Source organism: Eleginops maclovinus, chromosome 14, assembly GCF_036324505.1.
Source record: "Eleginops maclovinus isolate JMC-PN-2008 ecotype Puerto Natales chromosome 14, JC_Emac_rtc_rv5, whole genome shotgun sequence".
NCBI lineage: Eukaryota > Metazoa > Chordata > Actinopteri > Perciformes > Eleginopidae > Eleginops > Eleginops maclovinus.
The window spans coordinates 5383132-5395899 of record NC_086362.1 but is presented as its reverse complement, the minus strand read 5'-3'; the positions used below and the strand labels follow the sequence as shown (position 1 = coordinate 5395899).

At 44.5% G+C, this 12768-nt stretch overlaps 2 protein-coding genes across 4 annotated transcripts in view; both read left to right on the top strand.

The window, feature by feature from the left end:
* The first annotated feature begins 2697 nt into the window (after window positions 1-2697).
* LOC134875716 (protein FAM200A-like) lies at window positions 2698-5584 on the top strand. The gene is made up of 2 exons (XM_063900320.1): window positions 2698-5015; window positions 5154-5584. Exon 1 carries the CDS (start codon window positions 2931-2933, stop codon window positions 5010-5012), a length of 2082 nt encoding a protein of 693 aa, XP_063756390.1. The 5' UTR covers window positions 2698-2930; the 3' UTR covers window positions 5013-5015; window positions 5154-5584.
* A 1328-nt stretch (window positions 5585-6912) lies between these two features.
* pcdh7b (protocadherin 7b) overlaps window positions 6913-12768 on the top strand; it is a 102247-nt gene continuing 96391 nt past the window's right edge. For all 3 annotated transcript variants that reach the window (XM_063900989.1, XM_063900988.1, XM_063900991.1), the window contains exon 1: window positions 6913-10771. In XM_063900989.1, coding sequence (XP_063757059.1) covers window positions 7697-10771 — 3075 coding nt within the window. In that variant the 5' untranslated portion in view covers window positions 6913-7696. The remainder of the gene's footprint in view (window positions 10772-12768) is intronic.

The following is a 12768-nucleotide window of genomic DNA, read 5'->3' as shown; positions in this document are numbered from 1 at the left end:
CCGATCTTGTGATATATCAACTGCTCCATGGCGCCAAACCATTGGCAGCCTCTTCCCTCTGACACCTCCACTAATACACGTGCATAGGTTGTATTTGTGCATGTCTGTATTTCGGGCCAATCTGTATGATATAATGTACATAACAACAGAGGGATCATTTGAATTCCCCCATGGGATTTATCAAGTACATCTTAATCTTTATAAAGGATGTTAGTCATGTTCAGCTGTTATGAATCGATCATTTCTTGTTTGCTTCTAGACAAAATGGAAAACGTTTATTTTCATTGAGGACTTTCTTGAAGTTGGTATTTCAATGTCAAATCCAATTTTTGTCGTGTGATCTGAAATCCCTTCAGAAAAGAGACAAGAAATACCTGAAGGAAAATTCCAACGTTGTGTTACTGCCATCAAAGCTGAATGCCAATTAGCGGGATTCTCCTGTCTCAAAGAAAGACTTTGCAATCACACAATTGGAATGTGATTTATTCAAAGCGACACAACACATGTAAGAGAGCTCAATGGTGGGCAAATCCACTGCATTCAAATTTCAAGAGCAGCATCAGTCAAAGAAGAAGAGCAAAGCTGTTTATCCTCTCGTTTCTTAACCATTCATATATTTTTCTAAAGAGGCTAAGACATCCTGGTTCGAAACAACCCAATCAAATTAGGCTAATATTACCGTCACTAATCACCGTCCCCTATATTAATCCACTTAGCTACACCTGCAGTGTGCAGCTTCCAGCTCCTGATGTCAACATCCAACCACCACTCCTTTGCCAGCATCCAGTTCCATGCAGTCGTAATGATGGCGGCCAAGCTATAGGAGGTAGATTGCTCATCACAGAGTTACCCCTAGAATGATGCATTAGACACTGTATTCAGAAATTGGCCTCTTTTCACAGTTATATGAGCAACCTGTGTAAAAATGGCTGATATCGTGGATACTTCGAAGGAAATATGAAGTGTTTTACCTATTTTGACAGTTCTTGGACTGAATTATGTCTAATTGACAGGTGAGTAGGATGTATGCACTTTATTAAAGGTATCCTATGGAGTGTTTGACCATTAGCGGCGCTAAATAGCGTTGTTTTTATGAATGGGCAACACATTCAGATTTCATGCTACTCTTACGTTTATTTTGTTCACAAGTAAACTCCCCAGGCCTCTTTGAACTGCCATTACTTAATTGTTTTGAAGCTTTTAGGAAGACAACTGCATTCTCCTCGTACGTGTGAATAACATCTTGCCGGTATCATTTTGTCAAAGTCTACCCAGGTGTGAAGAATGTTCTCTACCAGGTAGTAAACACTTCATAATCCAGCTTTTTCTTCACGTCTCCTTCACACTTAGTGGTTGTTTAACATCTATATTCACAGGGGAGTCACACCTTTACTACTGTATGCTTTGAAATGTACCTCTTGAGAACATTTGGAGAACGACATGTGTTTAATAAGATTAAGTTTGCAACTTCACTAATCGATGCTATAATAAGTAGGTAAATACAAAGTTGTTAAAATAGCAATAGAATCACATCAAAACCATACCAGACAGAATAAAACAGTGTCAGAAACTATTCAGGATTAATAACAGATAAATCCCATGATGTTATAACACAGTATACGTGATTATTAGCTTTTGAATACTTTGTGTGTGTGTGACAAAATGTAGTTTTCACTGTTGGAGATTGTGTGATAATAGTAGACAGTGTGTGTTGCATTGCTGAAAGACTGGAGAGCCGGAACTATTCACTACATAAGAAATTATAGACTGTCTATAAGAAGCAATAATACCATTTTGGGGCAAAAAGAAGTGAATAATGCATCATCTCGATTTGTTTTAATTCCATGCTGTCGGTCATTGCGTGGGTGTATGAGTCAGTGTTTTTGAACATCTCGTTCTCCAAACAGCTCATTTTTTGCAGATGAGGTTATTTTGCAACAATGTCGAGTGCTTTCCCTAGCATCATTTTAGACCACTCATCCTCTCAAGAGCAAGATCGATGCTACACACAATGATGATAACGCTTCCCAGTGAGGATTGTGTGGCTTTCATCCTCATGGTTCTGATAGTAAACACCCTAGAAGCTCAGCTCATCACTGTATGTGGCTATACCAAAGGCCTAGGGACACAGAGTTGTTATTTCCTGTGATTCTTATTTGACGGAGTGAATAAATACTGGCTGCTGCATTCCAGGCTGTCAAGAAAGACGCATGTGTTGAATATGAGTCTTTGGATGTTTTGAATTGCCTTAAGGGTCGAGTTTAAACTCTCCAAAAAGGAGACCATAAGTGTCACTGTTATACAAAGACAGACATACAAACAGGGACAATTATTGAGTCAGATTTGACCCACACATATGTTAAGGTAGGAAGATGTGTTATTGTACTAGCTCTTTAGACTTGCTATTTATTAATGATTATGTTTACTTTTTATATGTGTACATTTCTCATGAATCATAGTTCAGTGTGGTTGAATCAATAGCATGCATCACAGAGAATACTCATATATATAATTCTGAAGATGTTAGACCACACTTCCCCATATAGAATATTATATATTTACATTTCTCATTACCACTGCCTTACTACATTCACATAGAAAAAGGATCCCCTTCATATACTACCCTCGGTCTATCAACCCATTATTGTGTTGGCTGTGCTTTTCTTAATACTACAAAGAGCAAACCTAGTCATTTAAAGCAGGGGTTTTCAACCGGTGGTCCGCGGACCCCTGGTGGTCCGCGGCGGCATTGCATGTGGTCCGTGACAAGAGCCTATGTTGATCAGTTCACCATTGTTTTTTTTTAATATAAATTCGCTTTGATATTTCAACACATTTCCAGAATACCGTTACATATCGTGAAAAATATGTTTAAAATAATATAAAGGAAATTCAAGCTGACAGAATGTAGCCTTGCGCCTATCCAGTCTATGGTAGCCTGTGATTCGCTAATGGTAATGAGTTGCGTCGCTAACCTCACTTATTATTCATTACGTACAGTCTTGCGAGCAAAGTTGACACACATTTATAAGCATAGCCGACGAGAGTATTTTAAGATAGGTTGTAGTACAGCAAACATTTGTTACATATGTACTAGTCTAGCTATATATCTAGCACCAATGGATCGTTTTGTAGTGAGGAAAGTGCCAGAGGGACAGGCTGCCATGACAGAGGGTCAGGCTGCCACGACAGAGGGACAGGCCGCCACGATAGGGCAAGGACAGGCTTCCGAAGCGTCAACTTCGCAAAAAAGACGAAAAAGAAAATACAATGAGGAATATGTTAAATATGGATTCACAGTGACGACAGACAGAGCAGGAGAGGAGGTACCACTGTGTTTCGTATGTTCAACAATTCTCTGTAATGAAGCTATGAAGCCGTCGAAACTTACGCGGCATATGGAGACGCATCACGTCCACTTGAAGGCCAAACCCGTTGAGTACATGCAACAGATGTTGCGTGATTTCAAAGGACAGCAGGCTACCATGAGGAAGAGTGCAAAAATAAATGAAAACGCACTGAAAGCATCGTATCTGGTCGCTCTCAGGGTTGCAAAAAGTAAGAAGCCCCATACCATTGCAGAGCAGCTTATATTGCCAGCAGCCATAGATATGTGCAGAGCTATGGTAAGCGAAGAATGTGCCAACAAATTAAAAACTATTCCGTTGTCAGACAACACAATCGGAAGACGAATTGGGGAAATGGCAAATGATGTCAAAGACCAGCTGATGGCAAAACTTCAGACAGTTCTGTTTTCCCTTCAAATCGACGAGACGACAGATGTTACTAATGATGCGCAACTGTTAACATTTGTGCGATACGAGGACAGTGGCACTATGTGCGAGGAATTTCTTTTTTGCAAACCACTGCCCGGGCGAACTACCGGTGTAGAAATATTTAAAGCACTGGACGATTTTTTCACGGAGCACAATATCTCGTGGCAGAGGTGCGTTGCATTATGCAGCGATGGGGCCCGAGCCATGAGTGGCAGCAAGACTGGACTGTTTGCGCATGTAAGGAGGGTGGCTCCGGGGGTAATTTGGACACACTGCCTGATTCATAGAGAGGCTCTCGCCTCCAAAGATCTCAGTGTTGAGCTCAGTGGTGTGTTTGATGTCGTTGTCAAGACGGTCAACTTCATAAAACGAAACGCATTGAATACACGCCTGTTTTCATCCCTATGCCATGACTTGGGAAGTGAACACAGCTCTCTCCTTTATCATTCAGAGGTGCGTTGGCTGTCTCGCGGCGCTGTGCTCGCCCGTGTGTTTGAACTACGCGGAGCTATCTACGAGTTCTTGTGCGAGAAGCATTCTGATCTGGCTTCCAATTTCAACGATAGTTACTGGTTAACTAAGCTGGCGTACCTCACAGATGTTTTTGCAGAGCTGAACAAGTTGAACAGCTCCATGCAAGGGAGAGATGCAAACGTCATGCAGCTCTACGAGAAGCTCGACGCATTTGTGAAAAAAATGTCAAAGTGGATCGAACGAGTGGAGAGCAATAACTTGGCGATGTTTCCTTCAGTTGAGGAATACCCTGACAGCACTGACATCAACGACACTATATGTGAGCATTTGAGGAAGCTTGTGCGTCAATTCGCAAAGTACTTCACTGATTCGGAAGAGTGGCGCCGTGACAGCAAGTGGATCCTGCTCCCATTCAGTGACGATGCATCAGTAGGGTCAAGTCTGACGGCTGTGGAAGAGGATAAGCTGATTGAGATGTCCACAGACTCTGTCAGGAGGCATATGTACGACACACAGCCCCTTGTTAAATTCTGGATAAGTTGCCAGACAGAATTTCCACAGCTTGCTGCAAAAGCAATGAGGTGTCTTTTGCCCTTTCCAACCACATACCTGTGTGAGAGTGGTTTTTCTACACTGGCGTACTTAAAGAATAAGTACAGGGCTAGGCTTGATCCAGAGAATGACATGAGACTGTCTCTGTCTACCATTTCGCCACGAATAGACAGGCTGTGTGGACTTCACCACGCCCAGATATCACACTGACAGGTAGGCCTAATTCTCCCATGTTTTCACTGTTACGACCCTGGCGGGTTTAGGCCCCGCCCTGTGTTAATGGTAAGCCTGTTCTCTCTCCCTGCTTTTCTCAATCTCTCTCTGCTTTTCTCAATCTCTCTGTCTCTACAGCAGGTGATTGGTGACAGGTCTGTCCTGGCTGGGTTATAAAAGCCCTGACCAGCCAGCAGTTGAGGCTGCCTTGGTCTTCATTTGTTGGATTTTGGTTCTCCGGTGTTGTTGGATTTTTGTTCTCCGTTGTTGTTTTGTCACACACCTAGACTGACTTTGCATGACATTTTTAGTTACTTTTCCCAATACTGAATTGCACAACACTTTATTATTCTTTATTCTTTCTTTAAAATAATCTTTAATTTAATTTAATTTAATAAATCTACTTTTATTATTATAAAATCTGCGTGGCCTCTCTTTCATGTTTCATGCATTGAGCTATGCATGTAACACCAAATACACACGCGCACGCGCAGGCACATCAGTGGGCCGCGGATTGCTTTCTAGTCCGAATGGTGGTCCCTGGGACAAAACCAGTTGAAAACCCCTGATTTAAAGGACACAAACAACAGTTCCACAATGCACAAATGGTGTTACAGGATTTCTATTACAGCATTTTCAGGGGTTTTGTTTTAATGTGACGATAGAGGGCGCTAGTAAGCAAGGATAAAGCCACTGCTGGAATTCAGATAGCCGTCTGAGAGAGCTGCAGCTGCTGAGACCTGCTCCCTACTCCCTCCCCCTTTCGCTCACTCTGCCCCTCACTCCTCCACTCACCCATTCACTGTACAACATCACACACAGCGACGCACTACCTCTATAATAAAAGAGGAGAGCATCCCCAAATCCAAGTTATAGGAGACCCTCACAGAAGCGGGTTAAAGCACACGTTCCCTCTTTTTCTTAAGCAGCAAATACGTATACGTGCTGTGGATACGAAAACAAATTCAGTCGAAATGTGGCCAGAGTGACCGGCAGCATCAAATGACTGTTTGCTCAACACTGTACCCAAGACAAGTACTGAAATGCAGCTGTAGTAGGACACACACCGTGCACACTAATCTTACACATGGAGTTGCGCAGTGGCCGAAAAAGATCGTCTAATAAGCTAACGTGGAAGGGGCTTTTCTGACTTTATTCCTCTTTACGCAAATTAATTCAAATCCACTGTCTCACTTTCCTGGAGTGGACAGAGCAGCATGAGGGTGAGAGACACGGAGCACGCTGCGCCGGGGAGCACAGCCACTGGCGACCACACGCATTCATATTACTAAACCACAGGGAAACCACAGCAGTGCGCACACACGCTACCCCGTCCCTGTCTCGCATATGTCCTGCAGCGTCTGTGTGTCCTCTTCGGGCAAGGGATTCCGAACTGAATCGCATGAAATCATGAAAAGAAAAACTTGTTTTAATCTATGAGTGGGTAAAAGTTGAATCTCTTGTCACACAATAAATCTCCCGAAGCAGAAGCACACACTTACCCACTACTCTGCTTGGTGGTCAAAAACGCTATACATTCTTATAACTAGTATTTCTTGGTGGGATATCTTGCCGTGTTGCCCACTACGCATATACAGAGACACAGTGCTCACAAAGTGCCGTGCCACGTTCCGAGGAAATACAGTAAAACGACACAGATTATTATTTAGGCATTACTCTTCTATGTCCAATTCTTGACAAATATTGTCTGCCGGTGTCTGGACCCGGCGTTCAAGACCAAGTCCGACCCTGTTTACGTGCGCACTTCTGGGGTAGAAGCAACCGGAGGGAGGTGGAGAGTGAAAGAGAGAGAGAGAGAGGGTGAGGGAGAGGGAGAGAGAGACTGCAATATCATTTGTGAATCCTTCTCACAGTGCTGCAGATAGGGGCTGCCAACACATGCGGCGCGTCTGCAGGTGAGCGAACAGGCTGAATGTGCTGGAACACACTGAGGAATTCATCCTTTAAATGAAAAACAGTGACGGATATACATTGTTAATCCTTTTTGATTTTTCTTCTGAGTGCAATCTGTGCATTGTGGAGTTCCAATAAAAGAAGAGAGAACTGTACTGCCTGCTGTCTGGCTGCAAGTGACTTGGAGGAAGAGAGCAGCAACCGGACAAGTAATTTTATATTCACAATCCTCAAGATCCGAGAGTTGACAGGTCTCCAACACTCGCCGTGAGACGAGTTTGGAAACTGCGCGGGCATTTAAATGATCTTCTGACATATGTGGACATATCGGAATATTGCAGCCTCACCCAAAAAAAGGAGATTCGAACCACAGACTGTGAGTAAAACGGCGGCATATGGACTTTCTGCTGAAATGATGCTCGGACTATAACATTTTTGCTTTTACGCGCATCCAATTCAGATATCTGTGGGAGCACACGGAGGCTCTCTGTTGAGTTTTTCCTTCTTCTTTTACTAAAATAAGGACAGAGCAACTAACATACTGTGCTGGAGGAAGAAAAAGCAGACGTGCACTTGCTGCTTTGCACTGCAGCAGGAGCGATGTAGGAAGTCGTCCGGAGGATGAAGTCTCACGCATCCCGCAGCAGAGGGTTTTGCTCTTTATGAAAACGATTTGTTTCCTTCCATATTCGGACTCTCCGCTAGTGATTAATTTTCCTGGACATTTCTTTTTCTAATCTAGGTGGACATTATTTCAAGGGGGTACAATGAGGACTACTGGTGCAGTGGACTATTTGTACTATTGCATGCTCATCCTGCAGTTTGTGCATCAGCCGGCTGCCAAGCAAGTGCTCCGGTACCGTTTGGCTGAGGAGGGACCTGCCGATGTCAGAGTAGGGAACGTGGCCGGCGACCTGGGCATTGTTGCCGGGTCCGGTGAGGTGACATTTACGCTAGAATCAGGCTCCGATTTTTTCAAAATAGACAACATTACAGGTGAGCTCACCACCAACGAGAGGCGCATAGACCGTGAAAAATTACAGCAGTGCCAAATGATATTTGACGAAAATGAGTGTTTTATAGATTTTGAAGTGTCAGTGATCGGGCCAGCCCAGAGCTGGGTCGACCTCTTTGAGGGAAAAGTCATCATATTAGATATAAATGATAACACCCCATCTTTCCCTTCCCCTGTCCTGACACTGTCTGTGGAGGAAAACAGACCCATTGGAACCCTTTATCTGCTGCCCACAGCTACAGACAGAGATTTTGGCAGGAATGGAATAGAGCGATATGAGCTTATTCAGGATAATGGGGAAAACTCTAGGCGCTTGGGCTCTTCTGGGGATTCATTCTCCGGGAAGAGGAGATTTGAGGAAGGCGCAAGCAGGAGCAGCGTCTTTGAACTGCAAGTTGCTGACACTACTGATGGAGAGAAGCAGCCTCAACTTATCATTAAAGGGGCCCTTGATAGGGAACAGAGAGACTCCTATGAGCTTACGCTGCGTGTTAGGGATGGAGGAGACCCCCCTCGCTCCTCCCAAGCCATTCTTAGGGTGATGATCACTGATGTGAATGACAACAGCCCTCGATTTGAGAAGAGTGTGTATGAAGCTGACTTACCAGAAAACAGCTCCCCTGGTGCCCCCATACTGCAGCTCAAAGCGGCTGATGCAGACGTGGGGGTTAATGGTCAAATAGAGTATGTGTTTGGGGCAGCCACCGAGTCAGTGAGGAGGCTGCTGAGGTTGGATGAGAGCACAGGGTGGCTGAGTGTGTTGCACCGCATTGACCGTGAAGAAGTGAGCCAACTGAGGTTCACAGTAATGGCCCGTGACCGAGGTCAGCCGCCGAAAATGGACAAGGCCACTGTGGTGTTGAACATCAAGGATGAGAATGACAACGTTCCTGCTATAGAGATTAGGAAAATTGGACGCATATTCCTAAAAGATGGCATTGCTAACGTGGCTGAGGATGTGGTGGTGGACACACCCATTGCCTTAGTTCAGGTGTCAGACCGCGACCAGGGAGAAAATGGCATTGTCACCTGCACAGTGGTGGGGGATGTTCCCTTTCAGCTCAAACCAGCCAGCGAGATGGAGGGTGAGCAGAATAAAAAGAAATATTTCCTCCACACGTCTGCAGCGCTGGACTTTGAGGCCACACAGGAATACAATGTGGTCATAGTGGCTGTGGACTCCGGAAGCCCCAGTCTTGCAAGTAATAACTCTCTTATCGTCAAAGTTGGCGACACTAACGACAACCCTCCTATCTTCAGCCAGAATGTAGTAGAGGTGTCGTTTCTGGAAAACAATGCCCCCGGCGAGAGGGTGACAACAGTGACAGCCATCGACGCAGATAGTGGGAAGAATGCTGAAATAGCGTATTCCCTGGACTCATCTGTAAATGGGATTTTCTCTATCGATGCAGACAGTGGAGACATCCGAGTAAACAGCATTCTGGATAGAGAGCAAACAGAGCGCTACGAATTCAAAGTGATAGCAAAAGATAAGGGCATAAACACTCTACAGGGCTCTGCAACAGTGGTCGTCCTTGTGGCAGACAAGAATGACAATGAGCCAAAGTTCATGCAGGATGTGTTCACCTTCTACGTCAAAGAAAACCTTGAGCCAAACAGCCCGGTTGGCATGGTCACAGTCATTGATGCAGATAAAGGCCAAAATGCAGAGATGAGTCTTTTCATTGAGGAAGAGGAGGAAAACTTTTCTATTGAAAATGACACTGGGACTATTTTCTCCACCTTGTCCTTTGACAGAGAGCAGAAAACTACATACACGTTCAGAGTAAAAGCTGTAGATGGTGGTGACCCTTCCAGATCTGCCACCGCCACAGTTTCACTCTCTATCATGGATGAAAATGACAACGCCCCAACAGTGACTTTCCCCTTAAACAGCTCCTACACCCTTCTTCCTCCCTCCAGTAACATCAGAACAGTAGTCAGAACAGTCATTGCCACTGATGCGGACAGCGCCGTCAACGCAGACCTGAACTACAGCATCATTGGGGGAAACCCCTTCAGGCTGTTTGAGATTGATGGGGGCACTGGTGTCATTTCCCTGGTGGGGAAGTTGGAGCAGAAGCACTATGGCCTCCACAGACTTGTTGTCCAGGTGAACGACAAGGGCCAGCCTTCACAGAGCACCACAACGCTAGTCCATGTGTTTGTCAACGAGACACTTTCCAACTCCACAGTTGTGGAGGCCCAGGTGGCTAGAAGCCTTAGCACATCTCTGAACACCAACATTGCCGGTGACCCCAACTATGATCTGAGCAAGCAGCGTCTGAGCATTGTAATCGGAGTAGTTTCGGGCATCATGACCGTAATCCTCATTATACTAGTCGTCGTCATGGCCCGTTACTGCCGCCCAAAGAATAAGAATGGCTACGAGGCAGGAAAGAAGGATCATGAAGACTTCTTCACGCCACAGCAGCACGATAAGGCTAAGAAGCCCAAGAAAGATAAGAAAAAACAGAAGTCCAAACAGCCACTTTACAGCAGCATAGTCACCGTAGAGGCCTCCAAACCCAACGGGCAGCGCTACGATGGCGTCAACGAGAAGCTGTCGGACAGCCCTGGCATGGGCCGCTACAGATCGGTCAACGGAGGGCCGGGGAGCCCAGATCTGGCCCGGCACTACAAGTCAAGTTCACCGCTCCCTACTGTCCAGCTTCACCCGCAGTCACCGACAGCTGGAAAAAAGCACCAGGCAGTTCAGGACCTGCCCCCTGCCAACACCTTTGTTGGCACCGGAGATAACATTTCCCTTGGATCTGACCACTGCTCTGAATACAGCAGTCAAACTATCAACAAGTACAACAAACAGGTAAGAAGACAAATCTCCTCTGTTCTCCCCCCCCCCCTCCACCACCACTCTTAAATGTCTTCTGTTTCTTCCTCTTAGTGTTCTTTCTACCATAATGCTTTCTGACAGGGCTAGTCTCAGTAGTCTTGTTGCCTTTATGGTGCTAATGTGTGTCAAGTTAGCGGTATTGATCTGTTTTGGTTTGGAGTGCCATTCACATGTAATATTGAAAGGGAAGAGAAAGGTTTAGATTAGCTTATGTAGGGCGTATTGTTACCACTCGACCAGACATGTCCAACTTTTTCCCTTTCATCATGGCATGTGTTGAGGCAACCTCTTCCGCCCGCAGTGTCACATCTACTAACCTTAGCAACAATGTGTCGTAGTGTTGTAGACAGCTCACATAAGGGTTTGGTTTGCACTTATTTTATCCCAGAGGGGAGCATGCCAGGGGCCATCTACACTCCCCCTTAGCCATGTCAAGCCCTGCCCTGCCCCTCTGTGCCTGACAAAGGTGCCTTGTCTTCTTGTGGAAGAGAGAACAAAAACTAAATAGGATAAGAGAGAAAGGTAGATGGCGGGTGAATGCAGCACAAACATGGCTTTGTGAGGTTTTTTTGAGTTTTATAGGCTCGGCTTGAGTAGGAACATCTGGCCAGGATCTAATATGAACATTCTTCTGCATCAATTCATTGACCTAGCTGTGAAAGTGGACGTTTTTATATAACCTCCCATATTTTGCCTCAGCTTTTTTCACTCCCTCTATCCTCATATATAAATGTCCACTATCTTATAGCTGCTTGTCTTCGACTATCCTCCACCCTCCAGCAAGTCTTATCTCACTGCTTTTTTTTCCGCTTTCCTTTCTCCCAGTAACTATTTTCTTACATTTGCATTGCTGGGAAAAAAAAAAAAGGTGTAGGTGGAATGATGGGATTTTCAGATGTGGGCTTTTATTAATTTAATCTTTATAGATTTGGGCTGTGATGTGCAACAACAGTCGAAAATGAAGTTAATATGCAATGAAGTCAGCTGATTTGCGTTTTCAGGAAGGAAAAAAACCCTTTTGTTTGTTTTATGTGTTGTCTATGCCAGGCTAATTATGTTAATCTAACGTCAGCAATACTCCTTTTTGAGTGCGGTTTCTCTCAGAACACAGCTGGATTGTTGCATTTTTTTCCTCAACTTTCCGTTTTCTCTCTCTCGTTCTTCTTTTTGAGAAATCCCTTTGTTCATTTTTTATAGTACATGCCAACTGTCGCACCTCAAACTCTCCTCTGGTCTTGTGTAGTGCATCCTTGCTTGCCTCGCCTCCTCCCGTGCTGCCATGCTTCTCCCACTGTATTCATTTTTTCCTCACTTTTTTCAGCCTCATACCCTTTACATTAGTGCTCTCTGTCTTGCCTTTTTTTCTTGCAGTGGTTTCTTTTTAAATCTCCACTCTCATCTCTCTATATCCCTCTCCCCTCTTCTAAAATCATTTCACTGCCCTTTTACTTCCCTCCCTTCTCTACCCCTGCTCTGTCTCTAACAGCTTCTAATATGGTGTATTCACTGAGCTGTTTCCCAGAGTGTGAGGAGTGCTGTTGCTTTCCGATGTCTCCTGCATAATTAAAAGGGCACTCTATTTGCTGCTGCGGCAGCAGCATGTATTGTGTGTCACTATGCTCCACTTTTATAATTATTTATTTACTCCCTACATTAATGCTGCGGTAACTTTTATGGACTGTGCGTTTGTTAGAAGACATCGTCAGGGGAAAACCAAAATGCACAAAGAGATCTTGTGATTTTAGTCCGTTCTGTTTGGATATTTAAACTGTAATACTGAAGAAAGTGTTTACTGGTCTACTGGGCAATATCCACGTTTATTGTGTTTGAGCTTGTTTGGTATTTAATTTACAATAGCTAGCAGGTAATCAAAAAGCCTTTTTATATCCCATGGGTTCAGTAAATACTCACTGTTGATACATTATGTTGGGGTGAATAGGGTTTAATTTAATGGCTGCACAAGAGAGCTA